The sequence below is a fragment of the Drosophila mauritiana genome, chromosome X (assembly GCF_004382145.1).
Source record: "Drosophila mauritiana strain mau12 chromosome X, ASM438214v1, whole genome shotgun sequence".
Lineage (NCBI taxonomy): Eukaryota > Metazoa > Arthropoda > Insecta > Diptera > Drosophilidae > Drosophila > Drosophila mauritiana.
This window is the reverse complement of record NC_046672.1, coordinates 4,244,313-4,269,426: the sequence shown is the minus strand read 5'-3', so window position 1 is coordinate 4,269,426 and position 25,114 is coordinate 4,244,313. Positions and strand designations below refer to the sequence as shown.

The window sequence follows — 25,114 nt, the reverse complement described above, 5'->3', positions numbered from 1 at the left end:
CTTTCACTGTGTCTGTCTTTTTTCTCTTTCTTTCTCCACACACGATTGCACACTTGCACTTCCGTTGCATTGGTTTTTTGTTGTTGCTGGGGGATTGCAATTGTTGTTGACTGCTGACGACTGCCTGGCAATTGGCAGTGCAACAAAATAGCTATTGACAAATTATGACCAACTAAAAGTAATTACACGCGACGAGAGGGAGACGGCAGATAACGAGTTCTGCCGACAACGCGTTAATAGTACAAATAATCAACGAGTGCAGCAGCAACAACAGGAGCAACAATAACAGCAACAGCGTCAAGAGCCGCACTAAACATACACTTAATATTAATTGTTTTTTATTAACACGATCCGGCTGCCTTACACACCACTTGCTTTGCTTTATTCATGCTCTTCCTCTGCTGCCGTTTTTATACCCTGTAATGAATGATGGGTATTTTCGATACCAGAGGTCTTGGAAAGTAGGTGGTAATGTGATATTTGATACGGATATATTTATGGGACTTTTGCAGTCGAAAATATTACTTAGGGTTTTCTAATCGCAGTTATCTAGAATGGCATGGCAATAAAAACTAGGTTAATCAACTTCTTGATTAAATACTTTGTTTGAAGATTCTGGGTACCTAACACAAATGATTGCTTGTGCCGGAAGTTCCAGAAGCATGCTTTCGCAGCATAAAAGACAAAACAATGAGTGCAGGGTATGGTTGAGTTGGGAGCTTTGATTTCGTTTCGTTCTTTCTGGCTTCTCTGCTGTTTTATTGCGGCCGTTGCTGAGATTCATTAATAATTCAAAAAATTGCACATGGCCGGCGGCGATGACAGCAACGTCGACAGCGACGCTGGCAGAGGCAGAGCGTGTAATCGAGTTGTTAACTCAAAGTGACAACGAACGCGGGCAGCGACGCCGACGTCGCCGTCAAAAGCATGTGCACAACAACAATTAAATGCAGTCAACACACGATCAGAAAACGAACAAAAAAAAAAGAAAATATATATTTTTTAACCAGAGCGGCCAAAACGACAGAAAGAGATGGAGAGTGCGACTTTGACTTTGTTGCTGCAATTGCTTTTAATGCTTTTAATGAAATCAACACTTTTTACTGCCACTTGCACGCAATCTACTGCTTCTTACGTTTCTTTATTTTCGCCTCACTTTGGATTTTTTCTTACGTTTTGCGCGCAACTTTTTTCGGGCTGGCAGCTTAATTAAAAGCCAAAACAGCTAAAACATATTTCGCGCCTTTGTTGCTTAACAATTAAAATCAACAACAACAAAAGCCCAACTTCACACTCAATTAACGCGATGCAGGCAGACACAAACAACAAAAAGCAAAACAACATACATAAAAATATAGCAGCAAAACAACACCATACATATGTAAGGCATAAAGCAAAAAAGTTTTGGTGCTGCTGTGAAATTATATATATATGTATGTACATATACATATGTATGTATATGTATACCTCCTTTTTTCGTCACCCACTAGATGAAGTGGCTTGGAAAGTGTGGGGGGAGTGGGGCAAAACGCAGCACAGACTGCAAAACTTTTGTTTGCCGTTAATTGACTGCACACACAAAATAGCGGTGGAAGGTGCAAAAGAGTCAGCGAGATGCACAGACAGAGATAGAAAGCCGAATGCAAAGAGCTATGTTCCTTAGCAGGTTTCCTGCACTCTAGATCAGTTCACAGCAGTTCGTTGGTGTAAATGTTGGTGAACATATTGTAGTAGTTCTCGGCTTAGTTGTTGGATTTTCTTTTTGGCTTGTGCAGTCGTTGATGTAATCATTGGAGTACATTTCTTGGAGCTTTTATGGTAAATAATTGTGCTGATTTTTCATATTACTAAATATATATTATAATTGTTAAAATGGGTTGGCTAATGTGCTGAATTTCTCACAAAGGTGATGGCATAATAAGGGCTTGGGCTGAATGCAAGCGGATAGCACACGTCATTGACACCTAAAAGCCACATTCACAACAGTTCAGTGCCACTACAGTGACCTCTCTGATTACGCCACACATAATAATGGCAGACTTAGAACATATTTCACTGGTATCAATCTGACTGAATAAGCTAATGCATGTTTTGAGTGCAACAAGAGTTCCTTGGTGATATCTGCAACCCATTGACCCATCAACCTGCAAGTGCCCACTGTATTTCGAGCAAGAACTGTGGACCCCGACCTCTCCCGGTATCCACTCTCTATGTAGATGTGCGTGCGTAATTGCCTTTTGGCTTCGTGTTAATTTCCCTCGTGGAAAACGCACGACAGGAAAAACTGGAAAGAGGGGGGTAGAGCATGTCGTAGGTGCTACATAAATTTGATTTTTATTTTCCCAGAAAACCGAAACCGAAATAAGAGGAATTTTTATTCATAAAAATCAAGTGGCAACATAAATTCGTGTGTGTTACCAAAAACGTAGGTGTATTTTGTGCCGATGTTTGTTCTTTTCTGTTTCAGTTTCAGTCTCTGGAATCGGATTTGGTTTGGCAGCCTAATCAGGCAAACAGAACACGCAGAGCAGTTAAAACGCACCAAATGCCCCATACAATTTGTATAATTTTTCAGACCAGAAAATATTAAATAAATATGCACACATACATAGACATGTGCATAGCAGCAATAATAATAATAAAGAAAAAATAAAACCAAAGCAACTCGTCAATTTTTGCCACTTAAAATTCATAAAGCGTCGCCAGAGCCTCAGAAAACTTCGGCAGAACAGACCATACATACATACGTACATCTGTACATATGTATAGTGGCAAGAACGACGAGGGGAATCGGGGAAGTGGGAAAGGAAGACGAGGCAGGATTGCATTAAACTAAAAGTCCTGAATTTGACATTTAAACATTTCCATTTTTAGAAATTTATTTCTGGGAAGCTAATTCAAACGAGTTAAGTCATTTGTTTAGCCATAACTCTGGGGCAATTTGATAAGGGTCGAGCAGGTAATGCAAGTTCTTGAACATTTATTTATTTTAATATTTTGACAGTCATGATGCATATTTGTGGCCACTGGCCAAGCAGCATTAGCAACATTTAGCAACGCAACTCCGCCCATATAAATGCACAGCTTTTGGTCAAAATGAATGAAGTAACGACGAGGGCACCTTTTGGAAACGATACTTCTCATTTCTGGAAAATTTAAATACCATCAAACCAGCAAGCCACCACTCGAAGATAAGATCAGGTTCAGGTATATCGCATAGATCAAAAGGATTTGGGGACCAGCTTAACTGCCTGCCACATTTCCGCGAAAATTTCCCAGCTCAGTGAGCGTCCTTTTTGCCATCGAGTTGTTATTTTTTTTTTTTTTTTGCCAATTAGCGTTCTAATGAAGTGTAAACTAATTCTAAAAGCCAAGCCGGGTTCGCCTCGAACGCGTGAATTTGCCACGAGGACAAAGGCTTACCGAAAAGGGTAAAACAAAATAGTAACGAAAGGTAGGAATTTAAAAAAAAAATGTTTATGAAACTAAATAAATTTATATTTTATATTAAAAAAAAGAATAAAAAGTAAAGGCTAGAACCATAGATAACTGATAGTTGATAATTAATATTAAACAAGAGATCGGCAATCACAGGATGCTGTTTTTTTTTGTGAAAGAGACAACTAATTTGACTACTTTGCCGAACGGTGATTGCGAGTGAGATGGCCACAGATTGTCGTTGACTTTGTTGCTGCTGCCGCTCTGCCGGCTGATTCTCTTTGATCTGCCATCGCACATCTAGGAAATGTTTGTCAAATTCATTCGACCGTTCTCATTGTTTTTGACATTTCTTTTAGTCTTCGCAGTTGCTTCTTCTTTTTGTTGCTGCAGCCTCTTCTTCTTCTTGTTTGTCGTCTGCTCGATCACTTTCTCTGCTTTTTTGAGAGAGGCTTTTTCCTGCGTTTTTTTTTTACTCACTGAGCGCCAATGCCAAACACATGTCCAGCTAACAACTTGAATGCATTGTTCTCAGTCCCACTCAAGCCGACTGACGAAAAAACAGCAACAGCCAAGATATTAGCTCCAAAGATCACCTCTTCGATGGTGATCGATTAACAAATCGATTTATATAATGCAGATTTAGCTAATAAAATATATCAAAATTTAGCACGCATTTCGGCATCGATTTTGTAAGCTCGAATTCTGTGACTTCGAAAGCTCTTCGAAAACTTCGATCTTTAGTGCTATATATTTGACCCCCGCCGTCGTCGATCCCCTCCCCTTTGACGACCCGATTTTTAAGCGGACTCCACCACTCCACGCACATTCGTCAGGCATTGTCGTTATTTTTCTGGCGCCAAAAAGACGCCGTCTTCGTCCTCGCTAGCTCTGTCTCGTTCTGACCCCGCCGGCCATCTCGCTCGCACTCTTCTTGCTCACTCGCCTGACATTCTGTCTTAAGGTTGTTGTTGGTATTCCTTTTTTTTGTATCTTGCCCCATTCTTTGTGCGAATTTTTTTTATTTTTGTTTTTGCTTTTTTGTTCGGTTATGTTTTTCTTATTTTCTTTCCTTTCTTCTTTTTGGGTTCTTCTGAACTCATGTTGTTCATTATAAAGGACGTCATCATCGTCATCTTTTGGGTTGTTGCTGTCGTTGTTGGTTGTCATATTTTGCCTTGTTTGCCTTGTGCATTTCCAAGTTGTCCGTGGAGAAAAGGGAATATCAGACGGCGAAAAAAGTTGGAAGCCAGCAAATGCGTTTTAAATATTCCATTCCATGCAGTTCAAGGCGGGCTGTTTCGAATTCCAGGCGTTGCTTATAGTTGTCGAAAGATTGGGCCTGGAAATGTGTACCAAATCCGGGGATCCTTCATCATGAAGTTTCTTGCGAACTGAAGACTTTCTTGGTGTGTCATTCCAAAGTTCCCATGTTCCATCCCACTGTGCCCGTGTACATTGCCATTGTTTCTTTCAGTTTGCAGTTAGTGCACCATTCTCAACACCTCCTCCTTAAATGTGATAATCACCCATTAGGCTTATCAGTTGCCCACCAAAACTGACGTCTCATTAGCCAAGCGGAGCGTGTAAACAGCTGAATTCTCTCGATTAAGACCGAAACCATTTAGCGGCATTTTGTTACCATCAATTTTCGGCTGGTTGCGGTTCTCTGACCAAAAACTCAGACGTCATTAAGCCAAGTTAGGAGAACCGCTAGCAGCGCTTCAATTTCCAACTTGCAACTTCCGCTGCGTGGGCGCTTTATTTTTAGTTTTTTTGAGGGGAAACTTGGATTTATACCGGCGACGGAAGCGCTTACTTAATTAGCCGAACCAAAAAAAAAAAAAGAAAACTGAATTTTTGGTGTTCCTCAAATTAATTTCCATTTAATTCAAAGTAGGCGTAAATGCAATTTAAATTAACAGCCACAAAAATGCGCCACTTAAATGTTTTTGTCTTTCTCTTTATCCAATGCCTGTCGCTTTTTAATTTGTTAAGATTTTTTTATGACATTTTTATTGTAATTTAAGCAGCGTCGTGTTCGGATTTGGATTTCGGTTTTCAGTTTTTGGTTGGTGCGGATTGTAGTTTGAACCAAACTGGTTTTATTTTATATAATTTACAGTTGCCGATAGGTAGAAATATTTTTTTGGAGGGTTTCCATTGCATACCGGGTTGTCTTGCAAAGTTCACATAAAATATGAAAAAAGAAACCAAGATAAAAAAATCTAATATTCACTGATAAAAAATATGGTAGTGATCTTTCAATCCGTTCTTAAGAAAAACACATCTAATAAGTCACACTGTTTTATTAATGAAATGATTGCTTACACAAAATGTAATGTAGCAAATATCTGGTAAAAAAAATATTGCAATATGCGTATCTTTCGTTACAAAGAAAAGTATCTAATTGCCCATTGGCCATTTGAACAAATTTGTTGTAAATAATTACTGGTTGCGTATAAACGCACGATGTGTGCAGTTATCTGCGGGATCCCACCAATTTTCCATAAGCTCTACACGGCAAGCCGGCGAAATCAATTTGAAATCAAATTACGTGCAAATTATCCAATGGACTTATGAATTTTCCAAGAGTCGAGCGAAACCCAAAGGATATATCCACCGCATGGAGGGTCAATCTATCGCTATGCCAATTATTATGCATTTTTTATCGAACTGAAAATTGTCAAGTGAATTTGGTATGGAATAGCTGGAAGGGGGGTTTTTTCCCAAATAGCAGAAAGGAAAATTACAGCGTAGAACCGAAGAAATTTCCAAGTTACTAAGCAAATTAAGTGTAATTTAGAAGGGGCATTTTTCGTAACCCCCTTCACCTTCGCGTATTTGTCAACTTAGCACATCGATAATTTTTCCTGCCCCCTTTGGCAGGACGACAATTTTAACACAATTATGAAAAACGTTTCCAAGATGGCAAAGCGGGGAAAATGGGAAATGGAGAATGGGGGATTGTGGGTGGGATTTGTGGCTCTTCAGGGGTTGTGTGTGCACTATAACAAAATTTCGCCCTCAACCCCCAATTGACCCCTTTTCCCCGCCCGCTAATGACTTTGTGGAGGAAAGCTTGGGGAAATATGGAAAAAAAATGGAAAAATAAAAAACTAGAAGGCGGACACGCCCATTTAATTGAGCCTACGGCGTCGAGGAGTTGGGCGTTCGGGGGGCGGGCCGGGGCAGGCCAGTGCACTTTGATTGCGTTTTGTCGCCGTCAGCTGAGTTTTTACCCAAAACGAAAAAGGAAGGAATCGAATCGAAGGAGCAAGGGAACAACAAAGTATGGAGGAAATGGAAAATTTTTATTTATGAAAATTAAACAAGTGAACTTTGACAGGCGGTTGCCCAGGGTCTGACCCCTGATCCCGAAATAAAAAAAAAAACTTCGAAAAACTTGGAAAGAGTGGGTGTCCTGTGGCGTGTCATTAAATATTTTTGTCTGTCACATTATCGCATGCCTGTCACAAAGTCCCGACATCAATTAGAAACTATGTATGATGTGGTACGAAAAGACAAGTCATCGTCATAGTTTTTAATCACATCCACAACATATTACAATCAAAAAAAATAACAATAAGTGCTATTAACTCCGTTTTTATAAAATGTTCTCAATAAATTGCCGCTTTCAATTAGCTAGAAACTGGCGAAATCAAAGCAATCTCGCACCATCTTCCATCTATCTATATGTACACATATGCTATTTTTGCGGTTTTCTATCTGCCTCTCACTTGGGGTCAACATTTGATAATTTCTGACATTTTTCTATAGATTTTTTTCAATGGCTTGCCTATTTTTCAAATCGTATTTCCTTGACTTCTCGCACTGAAAGTGTCGCCAAATGTTCAGGGGTGTGGAAAACGAGGGGAGACTTTATTTATTTGCGCTTAGACAGCAATTTCAATTAATTGATAAGTCACAGCAACAAGCAGCAGAACGAAGATAGATTTCACGCTATTTGCTCTAGCGACTTAATTGCCAGCGACAAATTGAGAAAAAGGGCGCAAATCTGAAGTGAAATTTAATTTTAGCTTATAAGTGAGTGAAGTAGAAGCACACTGGGACGACTGTGGCATACAAGTCACTCTGAAGGAGCTGTGAAACTTTTGTGAATGAAAAACTATAGCCACAAGCCTCCAAATCATTGCATCAATGAATCGAAATCGAAATTCGCTAAAAACAGGCACAAAAACCGATTGAATCGAGCCAAGTGAATGCAAATCCACTCGCAAAACATTCAAGTGGCACTCACATGAAGAGTCGAAAACGGGAGGTGGTTTTCCAGCGGGGGGAGGTGGTTTGTGCGGCAGGAAAAACAATAATTTTGACATTGATGATGATGGGGCAACGGCAACAGAAGCGGCAACAATAATTCCGTTTGCTGTTTTGCCATTTGGTTGTTGCTTTTTTTTCGCACGTCTCGCAAGCATGCAACAGCAAAAATGGTAAAAACAACAACAAGAACAACGTGTGTGTGTGTGTGTGTGTGTGGCGTGCAAAAAAGTTGCAACTTACACACTGCCATAATCTCCATATGTGTGCTAGGTACAAGTACTTAAAACTTTTACAAGCCACTCGTGGCTCCCCTTCTCTGCCCATCTCACTTGCTCCCATTCCTCCCATTCATCCATGGGCCGCCGCACCACGCCCCCTTTTACAACAATTGCATGCCACACTTTGGGGCAAGTCCCCGTCCCCCTTTTGCAGGGTCATGAACTCGTCAGCACGGAGAGAAAATTGCATTAGCCTATGTCACCCTGCTAATCTAATGGAAATATCTAGTAAAATTCTTTATTAATAATTTTATAACTAATTAAATTGATGAAACTGCAATATCATTCAAAATTGCCCACAGAAAGAACTTTAAAACACAATTATAATTTTTCTCAGTGCACAAATTTCGTACCGACTTGCAAATTGAAGAAGCATGGATGTGGTTGGCTTGTTTTTCTTGTTTCATTTTATTTTTAGTGGGGTTTTGTAGTTGGCTGGCTGGGCCACTTGGTTTAGTTTCACACTTCAAATCGCCAAACTGCTAATGAGCTTAAGGATATGGCCAGGAACACCCCGCCCCCCTCACCCCCCTCTACTTAAGCTCGAAAAATATAATTTTCAGCAACTTTTTCGTGAGTGTGGCTCGCTTTTATTTCTCGTTATTTTGTGTGTACTTCCCAAGTGCGAACAACCAACAACAAAATGCAACTACTTGCATACAGATGGGGGCGTTGGGCGGTTGGGGGGCGTGGCCAGTGGACCTAGACACCTGGCCAGACGTATTCCCAACTTTCAGCACACAAAACTATTTGCAAATATTTTATTTTTGCGCTTATTTCCACTTTCTATTGGTGTTGCTGCCACGCCCACGCCGCCAGACTGGCATTGAAACTAAATGCATATATATATATATTTATATATATATGCATATAATTAAGTATATGGGAAAAGGCGGCGTAGAAGGCGTTGGCCAAAGAGGCTTAACCGAGGCGTCAGGCAATTTGTAGCTTAAAAACAGCAACAGAAGCTAATTGAATTTGGCCAGCTATGAAATGAATTACCGTAAAATGCGAAGAAAATATTAGGGGGGCTTTGACAACCAACTTTGAGGCAAGTTTATGGCTAAACATAAAGTTGTAAAGGAAATCTTATAAATTTGGCACTAATCTTTGAAAGTTGGTTAATGATTTTCCACATTAAACTAATAGGCTTTATGGCATCGTAAAACGTAAATGTCTCTATTCTCTGCGCAGAGAATATGTCTGTTTACTTCTAATTGAAATTGTAAATGTAAATTGTTACGTAAGTCTTTGCTGACTTTATGGCAATTACATATATATCGCATATAAGTATGAGGAGTGGGGGGGGGGCACTATCGGCGACATTTTTGAGTGCATTCACAGCTGCCACATCTTGCACTCACTTGACACTCACTCCATTCACTGCGGCCAAGTGTGAGTGTGTCTCAGTGAATACTTTCTCAAGTAGGTGTGAAGCTCAAAACGCATTTTCACGCGCCAACGCAGCTTGAATGTCAACGTCGTCGTCGCATAATCATCATCGTATCATCATCATCTTCTCGAGGGAGAGAGTCTGAGTTTCTGCGGCTGATGACATGCTGCTGCAAAAATGGAAAATTATACAAAAAAAAAAAACGAGAAAAAGGAGAAGAACGGGGGCGTCTGTTCACCTACTTTCAGCTCATCTGGGCGTGGAACTTGGGATCGGTTTTAACCGCTAACGGGAGCTTGAGACGTCGCCACACGTGCTCAAGTGGCCAAGGCTGCTGCCCGGGTTGTGACCTGACCTTCGGCCCTTCGGCCCCAGATCTGTGCCCTCGATTGCCAAAAGCTCGGCGCAAAGGTCACAATTATTTGCCAATATGACAGCAAAGCATATCCAAAAATGAGTAATTTAACAATTCTAACTAATCGAGAATTTTACACACTGAAATGTTGGGAGACCTTTGACACCCTGTAAAATCAGTAGCTTAAAATAACCAGCGGGTACTGTGTAGACTCACCTGCCGCTCTTGGTGATGACCATTTCCGTGCCCAGTTTGTGGAACTTCTCCCACAGGTCCTTGCCCTCCAGCGTGACCTTGGGATCATCGACGACGCCATCGTCCTCGGGCTGAAGCGCCCGGAGCGGTCGCATCGCCGGATGCAGCTGATGGGCGACGGCCGAGGCAAGGACGACGTCCTCGGCGGTAGTGTAGGCGCTGCCCAGGTGGTGGGCGTGCGGATGGGCGCCTGGGTGATGCGGCGGGAAGCGCAATCCACCGCCGGGATACAGACCCGGATGTGGTCCGGCCGGACTTCCAGCTAGAGCGGCCAGTGCCGCAGCTGGAAAGTACGGTGGTGGTGGTGGGGCCGGGTGCTGTTGCTGCTGTTGTTGCAGGTGGTGCGGCGGTGTGGGTGGCGGCAAGCCTGTGGCGCCGGCGGGCGGTGCGGCGGCACCCGTACTGGGCGAGTGGTGCGCGGCGGTTGGGTGGTGCGACGGATGGGCGGCGGCTGAAGCTGAGTTGTTGCTGCTGCTGCTACTGCTGTTGTTGTTGGGCGGTGGTATTGGCGGTAGACCAACAATTGTGGGCGGTGGTGTGCCAGCGGGCGATGGCGGTTCCTCGGTGGTGCTCAAGTGGTGTCCTTGCTTTTGACTTGTGTTATTATTGTTGTTGTTATTCGTGTGGTTGTTGTTATTATGGGTACTGTTATTATTATTGTTATTGGAACTGGAGTTGTTGGTGTTGCTGGTGGTGGTGGTGTTGCTGCTGCTGTGGTTGCTTTGCGGCGATAACTGCGCACCACCACCCGTTGGTGAAACGGCCACGAGATTGTTGGTGTTGTTGGCGCTTGAATTGGTGTTGCTGTTGGAACTGGAGTTGTTGTTTCCGCTGTTGGTGTTGCCGCTGTTGTTATTGTTGCTACCCGCCGTCAACAGCGAGGAAACGCTGAAGTCAGTGGGTCGTTGCGTTAGCTGCAGAAATGGATGATATGCCATCCCATTGGCGAACCTGGCGAATGGATCCTCAGCAGACTGATGAAGTAGCAGCTCCTGGACGTCGTATCTCATCACATAACCGTTTCAAACAACCAAGTGCGTCATGCAGAAAGGGTTTCCCACGGCGATCTCTCCAAAAAAGGGATCTCTCTGGTTTGACTTTTGAAATTTTTAGATGCTTTATTTTGTTTTTGTTCGACAGGTACTTGTTTTTGTTTCTTTCTTTTTTAAACTTTTTTTTACACTCACTGACTTGTACACTTTATTTCTCTTCTTGTTGTTTCAAAAAAATTCTTGTTTAATTGCTATAAAAAACGTAAATATGATTTTTAGTTTGGGTTTCCGCTTGAGATTTTCGAGATCGTCATTATGACTATTATTTAGATAGATTTATTTAAAAAAAATGTAGAAAAAAATGTTGCCTTTGGATTATTAAAGTTAGTTTATATCAGGGTATGGATTCTTTCTGTCCAATTGATAAGCCCATTACGATATTCAAGAAATGAGTCAATAAATATTAGCGTGAGTCGAACTTTTTTCATATAAAATCTTTCTTAAGTCCTTAGTATTTCTTCTGGCCTAATAATTCACTTCAGATTGTTTGTGTTTTGAAGTATTTATCCTATTTGATTAATTTTTCATTGACTTTCCCTATTTAACTGACTTCTATAGTTTTAACTTCAAATTAACATTAACTTTCAAAGATCTATCCCTAAAAACTAGCACTGTAACTGATACAATAATAAAATATAGAAAGCTCAACCTATAAACAATGATTTATATTTTCAATATCTTCTTTTTCGGTTTTAAGCTTCGAGTCTTCAAATTTCCTCTGCAGTTTTTATGGTTATCGTATTTGTTTTCTATTTCCTATGTTTTGAGTTCTTTATCAGGTTTTATGTTCTCCTGGTTCTTTGTTTGTTTTGGACTTTTGCTTGCCTTTCCGTATTCTGTTTTGGCGACGGCAAAACGTCGAAAGTGTTTAAACCTTGTTCTGTTTCTCTCGTCTCTTTTGCTTTGCAAATTCACTTGGCAATTTTAAGTTTTCTTAGTTGCTGGTTGCTGTAACTGTTGTTTGTTTGTTGTTTTTCTTTGTTTGATTTGTGTTTGTTTGTTTTTTACCAAGAAGGAAGAACGCAAAAAAAAGAGCACAAAAGGGAATCGGCGATTTGGATGAAGAATATGGATATGGCGACACGACGATCAACGAACAACGAACGTAGGGAGAAACAACAAACGACGAGAAACGACGACGGGCGACAAAAGCGACAAACGACAGGCGACAAAAGCGACAGAGCGGCGATGACGACACGAACTACACGCCGGTCGCATTCAAACTGGAAACTGGAAATACACACACGCCGAAACGGACGCCGACTGCGCTGCCTTCGCTCTGCTAGCCGCTCGCGCTCTCTCGCTCTCTCCCGGTGGCCCTGGGCGGCGAGCGAGCGGGATGGCCGTATATGGGGGTGCGCTCGGTGCAAGCGAGAGAGCGAGAGTGTTGAGTTTCTTTTGCGGAGGGCGTGTGCAAGTGAGAGAGAGCGAGAGGGAGCGAGAGAATGAGTGAACTGCGGGGTTCCAATAAGAAAACCAAAAACTCGAACCAAAAGTGTTGAGTTGACGCCTGTGTAGGTGTCTGTGTGCATCTGTGTGCGAGAGAGTGCCAGCGCTCGCGTGTGTGTGTGTGCATGTGTCTGTGTGTGTAATGGGAAATGGCACCAACCAACGGCGGCAGCGACGTCGCGTCAAAAGCAGCGTGTTAGAAGTAACAAGGCAGCTGACACCACTACAGCAAGAAGAGCAGAAGAATAGGTGGTGCTGGGCGTGGGAGTGGGGGCGGAAGAAAAGAGGATGAGAGAAGAGTGGGACAAAAAAAATCAGGCAGAAAATGTTAAGTAAAAATTAAATAAATATCACATAAAATAAATCCAACGGAAAACAAATCTACGTAGAAATAAAAAGATCAGAGAGTTTAAAAAAGAATAGAATAAAAACAAACAATTCAAATACAAAATTATACACAAAATGCAAACAAAAACATAAACAATTGTTTAGTTGAAACGAGCAGGTTAAGAAGTCCTAGTTGAAAATGTTTTATTTTTTTTTTTTTTTTTAAGTCAGAAAAACTTAAACACTTAAATTGTTTTTAAGAAAACGATGAGATGAATACATTTCTTAAATCCACAATTTACGAACGAAATAAATCGGCAGGAAAACAGAAGTTGGAAGCAAATAAAAAGAGGCACACTAAATCACAGCCTCTGAGGGGTGAGGCGAATGCGAGGGGCGTAACAAGGGGTGGCAGAATCGCAAAGAAGCAAATAATGAAAAAAAGAAGCGGCCAAGTTGACAAATGACGCGCAAGCGAAAAATGCGCTTCAATGGTCAAATGTTTGTCGAGGGGTGGTTGATGGAGGGGGTGGCATTGGGGGGTGTAGGGACGGTGTGGTGAGATAAACGAGGCGGCCTGGCAGCCCGAAGGGGTGGCATTTCCCAGGCAGAGATAAAATAAAGCGGCTGCGAGAAGCACTTTAAGGCGCAAAAGTTGACCTACAATGACCTCCAGACAATCAAAAACACTGCTCGAAAAGACGTACATAAATCTACCATTTACGACAACATAACATAAGGGCAAACTTGCCAGAGATTTCGAAAGTTAGGATAAGTCGAGCCGTATTTAAGGTAACTTTTCGACTTCTGTAATACTTGCGATTACAGACACTTTGTTGCAAGAAACTGTGAGTCGGCACCCACTCTTAACCCGCCGCTGGCCAGCTGGATCCACCCAAAAAACACACCTCTTATCGAATTTTAACCCCCAGTGGCCACCTTTTGTACCACCTTTACCCGTCCAAAACTAAACGCTTGTTAGCCGCTTTGGCAGCTTTTATGCGTCCCTAAAATGTAAATGAAAAGATTTTGGATTTGTGAAAGGGGATAACGGTGAGCGTGAAATTTCCAAGTGCGAAAAAGCAGAAGAGCAGCAACGACGCCGACAGAGGCAGAGACTGCAGCAGAGACGTCGACGTTGTGTGACAAACTTGTCGCCAAAAGTAAAGGGCAAACATCAGAAGTGCGAGCGAGATGGCAGATGGGGAGAGGCGTGCAAATGAAAAGGCAACCGGCTCAAGTCACCAACACCAAGAAGCCAAATGTATTTTGTCACACGTACTCACGTACACAAGCACTCACGCACACAACCAAAGAGGAGACAAAGAGCGAGCCGGCAATATGGCTGCTTCCCCGTGTGCCAGAAGAAGACGGCAAGCGACTTGCTTCTTCCTCTTTTGCTTGTATGACAAGTTTAACCACAAACACACACACTTTCACACACTCGTTGAGGGGAGAGCACAATCAAAATGGAACCTCTAATTCTCTCTCCTGCGCGAAAGAGACGCACGATAAGGTGACAACATTTACGTCTGTGTGTGTGGTGTGAAAAATTACAGCAAAGCAGCGACGTTTTTCGTTTCTTCTTCGATTTTGGTTGGTTTTTTCGAATCTCTTTTTTCGGTGGTTTTTTTGTTTTTCGAATGAGTTGTATGTTGCAGTTTGAGTCTTCCCGGTGTGGGTGCAAAACGGAAGAAGGCGAAGAACGCGGAGAAATGGTGTGTGGTAAGAGGTAGGAGGGAAAGGAAGAACAAGGAGGCGTGGAAAAGGCGTCTTAATTTGTCTTTGAATATCGCTTCCCAAAATATACGTATACCAAAACCAGAAATCAAATTTTCAGCAAAAATATTTTTTTCGTACTCAACAACTTGGCAATTAATTATACTCTTTTTTTACACTTTCGGCTTATTATTAGAATATAAAATTATTCATTCACAAATCAATCTAAAAAAGAACTTGCTTACTTTCAAAAAGTGTGAAACAATTTCCGGCCGCCTTTTTTTTACATTTGGCGCAAAACTTTTTTTTGAATGCCGGACACAAAGAGACACGAATGCTGTACAAAGTCGGTGAAAGTCAAAAGTGGAAAGGTGTTAATAAACAACCAACCAAAGTGCAGAAAATCTCAAGTTTTTCGGCATTTCAAAAGGGTCTTTGTGGCTCTCTCTCTCTCGTATGCTCGTATGCTCTCCAGTTCTCTCAGTATTGATTCAGAGTGTGTGTGTCTGTGGTGGCTGTGTGTGAGAGGTGTGTTGAAAAAGCTTACACTTACACCTACGCAGCATCCTACTCTCATTCGCTCGCCTAAGTGATTTTTTTGCTGGCGCTTTGTAGCTAATTAAAAGTTGATGTGTGTGTGTAAAAAAAGAAGTGGGGAGGTCATAATTATCAAAGGAAAACTTTATTTGGCGGCATTTATTTCCACTGGCTGTCTTTTCTTTTCCCACCTACATATCTGCCTCTCTTTCAGCGACTTTCTCTCTCTCTTCTTTTCTGTCTCTCGCTCTCTGTCGCACTCTCTTGTTTATTTGCTTAACATGGTTTAGTTGTGTCTGTGTGTGCGTGGGTGTCTGCAACTGTTTGCTTTGTGTCTGTGTGGGTGGAGGCATTTCTATCTTTCTCTCTGTCACTGTATGTGTGTGTGTCTGTGTGAGCCACTTCCTCATCTGCGAGTGTGTGTGTGTGTGAGTGTTTGTGGAAATTTACGAGCGGCGCGCGTTAAATTATCTAAATATGTTTGGGGCAAAAAGGTGACGACGAATGGGTTAACACTTTGAAAAGCTGCTGATGCGATGCTGCTCTTTTGTTTGTGTTGCGTGTGTTGGTGTGTCCTATACACGTATGAGCATCTCAAAATACATTCGTACAAAAGCCAAATGATTGGCACCTAATCATAGGACAAATTTTTATTTAAATAAATGTGTATATTTAATTAATTAACCAATAAATAGGTGGAGGATTTAAATTCCTCTACAATTTAGATATATGCCACCTTAAATCGAGATGGAACTCATTAATCGAATGTTACAGCAAATACCAAATTAATTTCACCCACACTTACAACTAATTTCCAATTGCCTGAAGCGAAGATTCGGAAAATAACGAGCTGCCGCTTGTTTTTCTTGCTCGACGTTTGAGGCAATCGATAAAATTAGCATAAAATTAAATGTTATATATGGCAAAGGAAAACAATGGCTGGACTGGCAGCCACCCAAAAAATGGGGTAGGAAAAATCAGATATCGCTTGCGTGTGGAGCGGGAAGAGAAGGAGCATCGCAAAAGGGGGGATAACATAGTAAATATGTCTAGTCTTATGTAAACAGGATGTATGTAGATACATATATGTATGCTAACCTATTACTGTGTGTGGGTGTGTCATACAAGATCTGGGCTTTGCCTTCATTTCCCTGAAAATTGAGGCGCCCAGAGTTCGTTTATGTTCCATATTTAGGTCCACCCACGGAAATATATTGCCAATTCATGGCTAAAATCACACATGTGCGCTTAACTTTTGCAAAATATTGCTCTTTTCCGCCCCTGAATGGCAATGCCTCGCATTTTACTAAAGCTTTTTTGCGTTCTTTTTATTTTCTTCGTTTTTGTACTAATCCAATTATATAGATAGTTCAAATGCGCGGGCTTTACTTTTATAATATGCTGAGCAGTGGTATTTTTTGAAAAAGAACTTTCACTTTCTAAAGTAAAGTGATTGTAATGATACAATCCCCAAATAACTTAAAAGCATTTGTAAACTAAATATCGAAATAAATCACATCCCAATTAATACTACCATTCATTAAAATTTCCCAATACATGATGAAATGGAGCGAAAAAGTAATGCATATTAGTACAAAAAATGATTATCTAAGCCGCCATTTTTTTGCTGTAGAATCCTTTATCCTATATTTTGCTACCCACTTCGTTCGTCTGATGAGTGTTGCCTACTTTGGAGCGTCAAGTAAATTGCCAGCCATTGTGGGCGTTTTGGATGGGTGGGCGTGGGCTGTGGGTGGTTGGGTGGCCGCTGCAATTGCTCAATTACAGTGCAACAGACAATGCACACACACACATACACCCACACCGATGCATGCGCGCACCGCAGCTGTGTGTGTTTGAGTGTGTTATGTTGTGTTGAATTTCACGCCAGGCTGCCAAGTGTAGTCCGTAGTTTTTCGCCATTTTTAACGCGTCGCGTCAGTGTGTGTGTGCGTCGGTCTGTCTGTGTGTGTGTGTATTTATTGTTTAATTAACTTTACGCCTGTCTATCACACACACACACACGACAGCCAGCCGACGCGTCGGAGAGACAGACTTTCAATGTTGTTTGCTCGGCTTTGTCTGCTGTCTGTGTGCGTCTGGCTGTTACTTGTGTGTGCGTGCGTGTGTATGTGTGCGGGCACTGTCATGTGTGTGTGCGTGTGTGCATTCTGTGCATAGTCCTTGCATCCTGGCCGCTTGCTGTTGTTTTTTAAGCTCAACACAAAAGTTAATCAGTTAGGGCAATGTGTGAAAAACAAAGTGCATTTCCCCCGAGAACCCATCTCACTCACTCGCTCGCTCCCTCCCTCTCTCTCCCACTCCTTCTTTCTTTGGCGTTATCGCGTTGGGCCGAGAAGTGGAATAAAGATTGGGTTTCCAGAGGGGATTATCATGTAGTTACCTTGTAAGCTTAACAAGCTTACTCCAGGGAGATTAAACGGATAATAATATCATCGAATTGTAAAATCATATTAATTCGCTATCAAAACATTGATTTTAGATATTACCTAATTGATTTAACCAAGTTTATTCGCTACAAAAGTGTTAAATATTTAGAAGTTATCATACTGCTACTTAGTAACTTGTTTTGCAATGGCAAAATTTTTAGATGTTTCCTAACTTTTGTAAAACAACATATTTCATAATGAATGATAGATGGTGCGATGTTTACTGTTGACTTATATGCTAGTTTTTTATTTTTTTGTCTATTTTTCTTTACTCTTTTAATTACCAAAGCATTAACATTTTTGTTTTCATTTATGTGTGCTGCTGACTATAATTTTTTATACACGAAATATTATTAGGACATACTTTTTTTCCATTTTTCCCTTCTCTTTATTAGATGCACCTTCCCGATATTCCTTTTCGCTCGGATTTTTTTCATCTTCCGGCTCATGGATTTCCCGGGTCCGGTGTTTCTTTCTGCCTCTCTGCACTGCTTTTGTTTTGTCTCTCGATTCTCCTTCACGGCTCTTCCTCCCTCCTCCCTCCTCCTTCCTCCTTCCCGATTCCCAACTTTCTCTTCTTTCTTCTCGCTGTTTGGCAGTTCCATTGAAAAGCGCTCTTCACAAGCAATTAAACACACAAAAGCGTTTTGCACGCCGCGCCGCAAGCGAAACGGACAGCTCGTCGGACGGAGGGGGTGGGGGGGAGTGAGTTGAGGGGGATTATTGGGCGGAGGGGTTCGAAGTTGGTAGCACCAACAATGTGGCCAAGATAAATGGATGGCAAACTCCGGAGCTCAGCTGCAAAGCTGCAATATGAATAATCGCCTTGCTAAAAGGGAAATACACTCGTGCAAAATAATTGCAATACACATTCTCGATTAATATCACAAAAACTAAAATTTGCAAATCTGCAATTGAAACGTCACTAAAAGTATGCAATAACATATTGTAGTAAAGCTTTCAGTGGTAACTTAGCACACTTATCATTTGAAGTGGTTTCAAACCTTTGGAATTTTCTGCGATTTTCTTCGATTCACACCCACATTTATTGCAAGTGTAAGAAGTGGTCTGCAGGGGGGTATTCCAAGGGGGTTCTGCCAAAGTGGTTGGTGTCAGGGGCGTCGGGTGGGCGGAAAAGTGTGGGGCGGTGGTGTGTGCAGCCAACACTTTTTGTGTGAAAAGCTCTGAGGGCGTAGGGAATGTCTGGGCTTCGAGTGTTTACACAAGCGATTGGCCAAGACACAGAGACCCGCAGTCCGCTGTGTGTGCGAGCGAGATGGGTAGTGCGGAGCGAGAGAGAGAGAGGGCGAGACAGGATGGAAAAACATTGTGGGGGGGGGGGGGGGGGGAGCGGCATCTCCTCGATGGCGAAGGAGTGGCCAAAGTACACAAAATTCACACCAACACCAACACTTGACAATTTACCACTCACTGGGAAAATGGAAATGTTTGTATGTCTCCACGAAGGCGAGACAGTGTGTGCGACTGAGAGGGCCATAGCCGGCCAGAGCGAGACGGGGCGATTGCTTGCCAATGGGCAAACGGCAAAGTTGTCTTCGTTTCTAAGCCAAGAGCCACCTACGACATGTGAGATACAAGGCACCCACACTCATGTCCAAGTGTGGGTGGGTGAGTGTGGGTGTGTGTGTGGCAGTTGCGGATGTGTCAAGGATGCCAAAGCGGATCTGATCCCCAGCAAAAGTGGCCATATCCATCCATAAACAAACACGAAGAGCACTGGCAGATAGGAGCAAAGATGACGGTTACCCGAGTACAGAAAACTCTCCTTGATTATAAAATAGAATGCATTGGGTTTTTCTCGTGATTCTTATTTAATGCAACATAGGAGCAACACTCTATGAAGAACGTAAAATAGGTACCAAAGTTCTATAAACCTGCCAAAAACAAAAAATAAACTTATTAAGAACCATGAAAAGTACGCTGAAACCAATGTCGAAGTTAAATTTTGATTTGCCTGCACTTTATTTGATCGATAAATAAACCAAGAGAAATATTAGAAAGCAATTTTCAGCTAGTTCTGTTAATTAAACGAGCATTTTCCACTTTCGATTTGAGTGCAGGCCAATTAAGAAAAATCAATTCTCGAGGCCCACCAACAGTTGGCTAAACAGATGAGAAAATCACATCGTTCGTCCGGGCCAAATTAGTAAAACCCATTTGAAATTAATTATAAATTTTGTCAATCGATTTTCGGTCTGCATATGAAAATAGTAAACTCTGGAAGTGAGAAGCGAGAAGACGAGAACTTTTCCAACCCAGCCAGTGCTGTGAAACATTTTGAAAACTTTTATTCACATATTTATTTATTCATTTCCCCGAATGGAAGTGTGTGTGTTTGCCTTCAAGTGTCTGACTCGTGTCAAGTCTTTCAAAAGCCAACTACGATTCCATTAACAACGGCAACACAAACAGCCGCACAAAACTCTCTATGGCGCTCATAAAACTCGGCAGCAGCGGGCACCCCATGCAGTGCATCTGGAAAAGCGGAAAAACAGGGAAAAGCGAGGGGCAAACAAGGGGCCAAAGCGGGAGAGCAAAGTGTAAATGAAAACATGACACCTGGCAGAACTTTTATGATGCGCTAAAAAGCAAACTTTTCGTTTATTATGCAAAGAGCATAGCTGCAGAGGAATTTACTAAAAAAAAAAATCAAAAAAAAAATAACTAACAAGATTGCGAAAGTGCAGTTTTCCGACTTTATGATACCCGCTAATGTAGTTTTTCAACTTGAAAATTAAGCCCTTAAGTTTGGGTTTTCAAATATTTAGCATTGCATAGCATAGCAATATTTAAGTTGTTCAGTTATCGTTTAATATTAGCACGTTCTGCATACATTCATACTAAATCATATATCTTAAACATCGAGTTCATAGGCATTTCCCAAATAAAGATCTCTAATATGGGATCTCAGTTGAAATGGCATAGGTCCTCGAGCTATCGATCCTTGTATCGAGAATTGACCATCTCTAGAGCTCCATTTAGAGGGTAGTACTGCTGAATCGCAGCCAACACACATACATAGCCGAGTGCAACCTGAAGTGCCGCTGCACTGACCAGCGGAAAAGGGAAAAGCTGGAAAAGCTGAGGCAGAAGCTCATTACAGGACCTGCGGCTGTGTGCGTGTGTGCCGAAGTTTGTTTGCCAGTCGGATTGGATGTGTATGGGTGAGTGAGTGTGTGGCAGCGTGTGTGTGTGCTCGGGTATGTGAGCTGGTGAGCTGGTGAGCTGTTGAGTCCATGAGTCCATGAGTGTATGGGGTGTTGGCCAAAGGGGCGTTGCAATAAAAAAGGCGCCAGGCTGACGACGCGTTCAGCAATTATGCCACACAATGGCTAAAATGGACGGGAGAGCATGTGAATGTGCCGCAAGAACAAGCGCAAGAAAATGCCAAAGTTTTCAAAGAGAAGGGTCAACACACCCTCTGGACTTTTGCCCCCCTCCCCCCGTAATCCCCGTTTCCGACACGGGCTCTTTTATAGGTGCGATGGGTAAACAACAACAACAACACTGCAACTGGGCCCCTGGAGTTCAAATCGAAGTTGGAGGGCTGCCAAGGCGGGCGATTCGCGTGCTGACTAATGGAATGCCGCTGGAGTTGTTGGATCTCCTTCGAGATATACGATATGAAGATTTCTGCGAGATCTTCGAAAGTTAAAGGAAGTTTAGAAGAAAATGATATATAGTCCTTCAAAATATGATACTAGATCTTCTTCCATCCTATCACAACCTTTTCATATAGAGATGCTTAGGATTGCTTAGTATCTTTGGATACTTTAGCTGCATCTCCTTTCTCCTGTGATCTCCCCGATTTCTTACCATTCCTCTGACCAATCAGCTAAATGATTCTGACCAAATGGACGCGCCAGTGGGCACATCAAATGAAATCGAGCGTTGTCCGAGAGCCCGAAAAAAAATCCAGTGAAATGTCAAACCAAAGGGCAGCGGGTGGAAAATCTTGGAGGGGTTTTCCCGAAAGGGAGTTCATGGGGACCATGCAGGGCGTTACAACAAAGCTCGTGGGCGAACAAAGCGAACTGCAGAGAATGGCTAGGAAAGCTGTGTTGAGCAGAAGAAAAGAACACTTATAAATAAAAACATGCTCATTAATGTAAAAGTCAGTAACAGACAGAGACGGACGGCAACGGCGGGTGTGGGAGAGAGAGGGCCAGACAATGGCAAAAATCGAGGCGTCGGCGCTGGGATAGAAATACACTTTAGTTACACTCAACCTACCCACATTCCTAAGCTCCTTTTGGCCATTATGATATTGTATTGAAAGTGCCAAGTGATGCTGTCATAAAAAGTTGCGCTCGGTTTGAGCTTTTCCCCATCAAAAGAAAATGGAAGGAAATAAATGAATAAAAGCCGAGACAAGACCGAGAATAAAGAGAAGTCAAATTAAATGGAAGGAAAGAAATGGAATCGAATTGATTTTGTTAGATATTTCGCAATAGAAACATATGGCAACTGACTGAATCCTTTAAAGTTGCAATCCTAAAATAGCTGTCATCTTACGATTTGGTGTTCGAGAAAATGCAATTTGTATGAACTTAAAAAGATGTCAGTATCCACAATTTTCCCTTGCATTTTGTTGAAATCTAATTAGGAAATGTGACAAACAAAAAACCGCTTAGCAAGTTAACGAGAATTGTCAGGTCTTTTCATACAAATCCGCAGCAAAGCGTAACTTTAGTTTGCGCACAATAAAACCAAGGATGCTAAATCCTTTTGAATAAGCATTTCCCTCAGCAATTTGCATAGCAATTAAAGCGAAAGGAAACTGTCAAGTGTTTTTTCCTTTTTTTCTTTTTTGCATATATATATTTCTTAACCCTCTGGAGCAGCAAACAAACAAATAAAGAAGAAAAATCGCGTGAAAATGCGCCAAATTGTTAGACAAAAATTTGCTGTATACATTATGCACAGCCACTCAAAACACAACAGAAGGAAAAAAAAGGAAAATCAGAGGCGGAGTTTGTTTCAGCTGCCAAGACGTTAAATTTTTTATTTTTTTTTTGTCCGCGGCCAAATCATTCCAGCAATGTTTCCAACAGAAAAGAAAACAAAAAAAATGATAGGAAGATGTGAAGTATGAAAAGGAATTTTAGTTCTGGCATTGTCAGACGGTGGGTGGAAAATCTTCGAGGGGGCAACGTTGCACTTGACAGCTGCGAGCTCAGAAAACTTTTTGGACGCCATCAAAAGGCTCGATGAAGTGCCTCAAGTTTTTTCGAGAGCAGTCTCCATCGAAATCAATTTGATCCCGTAACAAGTAGCATCCTCCCGCTGACTATATACAATTACAACCCACCTGCAGGCACACGCACCCTTGTCAGGAGAGAGAGAGCTACGAGCTGTGGGCTGTGGGCTGGATTCTCTTGAGTTTTCCACCGAGCTTTGCTTATAAATTAAATTCGTAATTGATTCCTGAATCCGCAATCCTGCAAATGGGATTACAACACGTTGGAAAATCGCCCGAATGAGAACCACCCCCGGAAAGCCATCAGCTGGGAGGGGATTTGTGTGGGGGAAAATTGCGTGAGTGCTGCTGAAGTCTGAGGCCAGAGGAAGTTGCTCGATGTCAGTCAGTTTTGCACGAGACAGGACCTGGTTCTACATCCCCAGCTCCTGGCTGCTTCTTCCCCTGCTGCCAAGTCAGCTGGCGTGTTAGTCAGTCAATAGATAGAGCCAGGATAGCAGGATACAAAGGATCTGTCCATCGGATGTACAAACGCACACGCATCCATATACGAGTATGTACGCACACATATATATTATGGATGTGGTGCGTATTTATCGGTTAAGTGTGCACTGTTTGTTGCCTTCAACCCCCAAAAAACAAGGATAAGTGCCGCATCCAGGCCATTCCCAATTCCCGAAATCCAAAAAATACAATCCCCTCTTCCGTTTTCTTCCGCCGGTTGTAGCAACAACAATGGAGCTGGCATTTTATAGTAGCAGAGTACACAGTATATACCCCACCGAATACTGAATACTGAATCGTGAATCGTGAATCCCGAATCATAGCCATATCCATGTCATAAGTCCGTTAGCAGCTTACCAACGAACAACCCCGACTGGAAAGCTCACCAATTAATTGGTGAAGTCAGCAAAAGATATAGGTATTACGTGTTGTGGTATTTTGTAAGTATTTTTGCTATATATAACACTTAATTCCATAATTTTATCAAGACAATATGTATTACCAACTGTGGAGTATTAATAGTAATAATCCCTACTCAATAAGGATCAAAAATGAAATGTATGTTCCCTCGGAAACAAGAAGAAAACATTCTCTAATAAGTAATACAAATGGTTGAGGGTTGTTACCTACTTTGAAAAGGGTTAAGTACCATGTTTCTAAACAGTCAGAAAAGTCACTAAGCGCTAATAAGCATTGCAATAAAATAAAAGGGAAAATCCTTACTTACAAAACATAGTTCTGTAGAATTGAATTGATTGGAGTATTACATTTACTTCCTTGATTTCCAGGCTTAGTAGTTCGAAATTATAACAAATAGCCAAAATGTTTGCAAGTTTTAAATCCTTTTTCGCATAACAATAGATATCTAGCAACGTGTCAAATTGTTTTTGAAGTTCTTCAAGTGAAAGAACTTTGTGTGCGACCAGATTGATCGAGTGCTTGGCCAACTATTTTCATTCTTGTGTTCATGGCTCAGTTCGTTTGGCACAGCCGAGAGCCAAGCGACAAATCCAGTTCTGAATACAAGTTTGAATCGGTGGTCCTAGGCCGCACCGATCTCCTCCGCGAATCCCCTTTATCCCCTATTGAATGAGGCCCCATACAAAAACCGGACTGTGCCGCAGACGCCGACTTGAGATATTATGTTTTCCGCAGCTGTCAAATTTGATTTGACAAATGTAAATAATACGGACAGACAAAGAGATTGTTGACATAATGGAAGGCGAGCTGATTTACACTTTTAGCTGCGTGTCGAGACGCGATCGTGATCTCGTCTCCGGAACCCCGCGCCCCACATCCCCCCGTCCATCCACATACATTGCATATAGAGAGTTTTGTTTCTTTTTTGTTGTGTCATGCCTGAACAACTTGCAAATCTAGCGACTGTTTGACTGACTGCCTCCGGCTAATGGCTACAAATTGTCACATCAGTTAAGTAGCGAAAAAAAGTCTGAGAAAACAATTGGCGAGGCGATAAACTGATGATACGGGTTCGGAAAGAGTTAGCTAATTGGATAATGGTTCCGATTTCGTTGCGCTTCAGCGGATAGGGATGGGGAATCTCCTGGGGTTGGATCAATCTAGACAATCTCATTGGTGTGATGCGATGTGATTACCATAATGGGAAGGACTACCTCCAGTCTTTGCTTGAGGACTTTCCCATTAACTTATTGGATCACCAAAATATTGAAATTATCAGTAGTTCTACATTTAATGTTTTTAATACTATCTCAAGTTGGGAAAATGCTAAGAGGAGATATTTCTTATAGGGTGTTAGTAGTACTATTTATTTCCAAGGCAGCATAAACATAATATATTTGTATACCATTATGTTTTTATGATCTGAAACGGT

General features: G+C 41.8%; 1 protein-coding gene and 1 long non-coding RNA gene across 8 annotated transcripts in view; one reads left to right on the top strand and one right to left on the bottom strand.

The window, feature by feature from the left end:
* Nucleotides 1–12,282, bottom strand: part of LOC117147456 (optomotor-blind protein) — a 56,944-nt gene extending 44,662 nt beyond the window's left edge. For 5 of the 7 annotated variants that reach the window (XM_033314341.1, XM_033314343.1, XM_033314345.1 and 2 more), the window contains exons 1-2: nt 12,064–12,282; nt 9,965–11,246 (exon numbers count right to left, since the gene is read on the bottom strand). In XM_033314341.1, coding sequence (XP_033170232.1) covers nt 9,965–11,013 — 1,049 coding nt within the window. In that variant the 5' untranslated portion in view covers nt 11,014–11,246; nt 12,064–12,282. The remainder of the gene's footprint in view (nt 1–9,964; nt 11,247–12,063) is intronic. The other 2 variants (XM_033314342.1, XM_033314346.1) reach the window with 1 other exon arrangement.
* The window catches only part of LOC117147469, a 70,491-nt gene that overhangs the window by 20,021 nt on the left and 25,356 nt on the right, over nt 1–25,114 (top strand). The window lies entirely within an intron of this gene.